The 917-nt window shown below is 61.5% G+C and overlaps 1 protein-coding gene across 1 annotated transcript; it reads right to left on the bottom strand.

Moving 5' to 3' along the window:
- Positions 1-261: 261 nt before the first annotated feature.
- On the bottom strand, positions 262-907 carry LOC102427806 (BTB/POZ domain-containing protein 6-like). The gene has a single exon (XM_006103009.2). The coding sequence runs from the start codon at positions 905-907 to the stop codon at positions 263-265; it is 645 nt and encodes a 214-aa protein (XP_006103071.1). The 3' UTR covers position 262.
- Between the last annotated feature and the right edge of the window lie 10 nt (positions 908-917).

Genomic DNA, 917 nt, shown 5'->3' with positions numbered 1-917 from the left:
CAAAGTAGGTGCATGGGTACTCTGTGGGGTCAGCTGCCTCCACCCCAAATCGCCCTCCACTTGAGTGTGCCCCCCCAATGGCAGGAGATGTGATGAGGCCCAGCCCCTGTATTCAGAACAGGGATCTGGCCGTGTAGAAACGTCTCATTTATACCTCTGGCTGCAGCCAGCTGCGCACAAAAGTTTAGGAGTCCTGAAGCCTGTCCTGCCGAGGAGAAAGGGTGTGGCCCTCCATCCCCCCAGCACCCGCATGCCCACGGCCTCAGGCATAGAAGATGAGCTCGGGGATCTGCCCGCCCTGCACCCCGGTGCCGTTGGTGCTGTCGGAGGAGCACTGGAACTGGAAGGTCACCTTCCTGCACTGCACCTCCGTCAGGCCCTCCTGCCCGAAGTAGCTGAGCTCGCTGCCATCCAGCATGGCACTGGCTGTGTAGAAGGTGTCCTGCTCCACCTGCACTGGGTGCTTGAACCAGACCTGGAAGGTGCTGCTGGAACTGTCGGACATGAACCTGGTCAGGTTCTGGGCAAGGACCACCCCCAGGCGCGTGAGCTCGATCTTCACACTGTACTCGGCTTTCCCAGAGCTGAACCTGTACAGGCCAAGCCCCGCCACAAACACCCTCCAGTCCGCCACAAACTGGATGCTGTTGCAGCACCCCCGGTAGCACCACTGGTTGCTGCAGTAGGCCGAGGACTGGAAGCGGTGGCACCTCTGTGGGGCCAGGCCTCGCCTCTTGGTCAGCAGGAAGTCGAGCGGGGGCCTGTTGGCCGCAGTGTACCACAGGAAGATGTTGTGGGTCTCCTCCAGCGTCAGGATGTCCAACTGGGCAGCGCCATTGGCAAACTCCTCCAGGGTCATGGTCGGAATGCGGACCAGGTAGAGGACCGGCACCAGGACGTGCCTCATGTTGCTCGGG

The sequence above is a fragment of the Myotis lucifugus genome, unplaced genomic scaffold (genome assembly GCF_000147115.1).
Source record: "Myotis lucifugus unplaced genomic scaffold, Myoluc2.0 scaffold_454, whole genome shotgun sequence".
NCBI classification, from domain to species: Eukaryota; Metazoa; Chordata; class Mammalia; order Chiroptera; family Vespertilionidae; genus Myotis; species Myotis lucifugus.
This window is presented reverse-complemented; position numbering and strand designations above follow the sequence as displayed.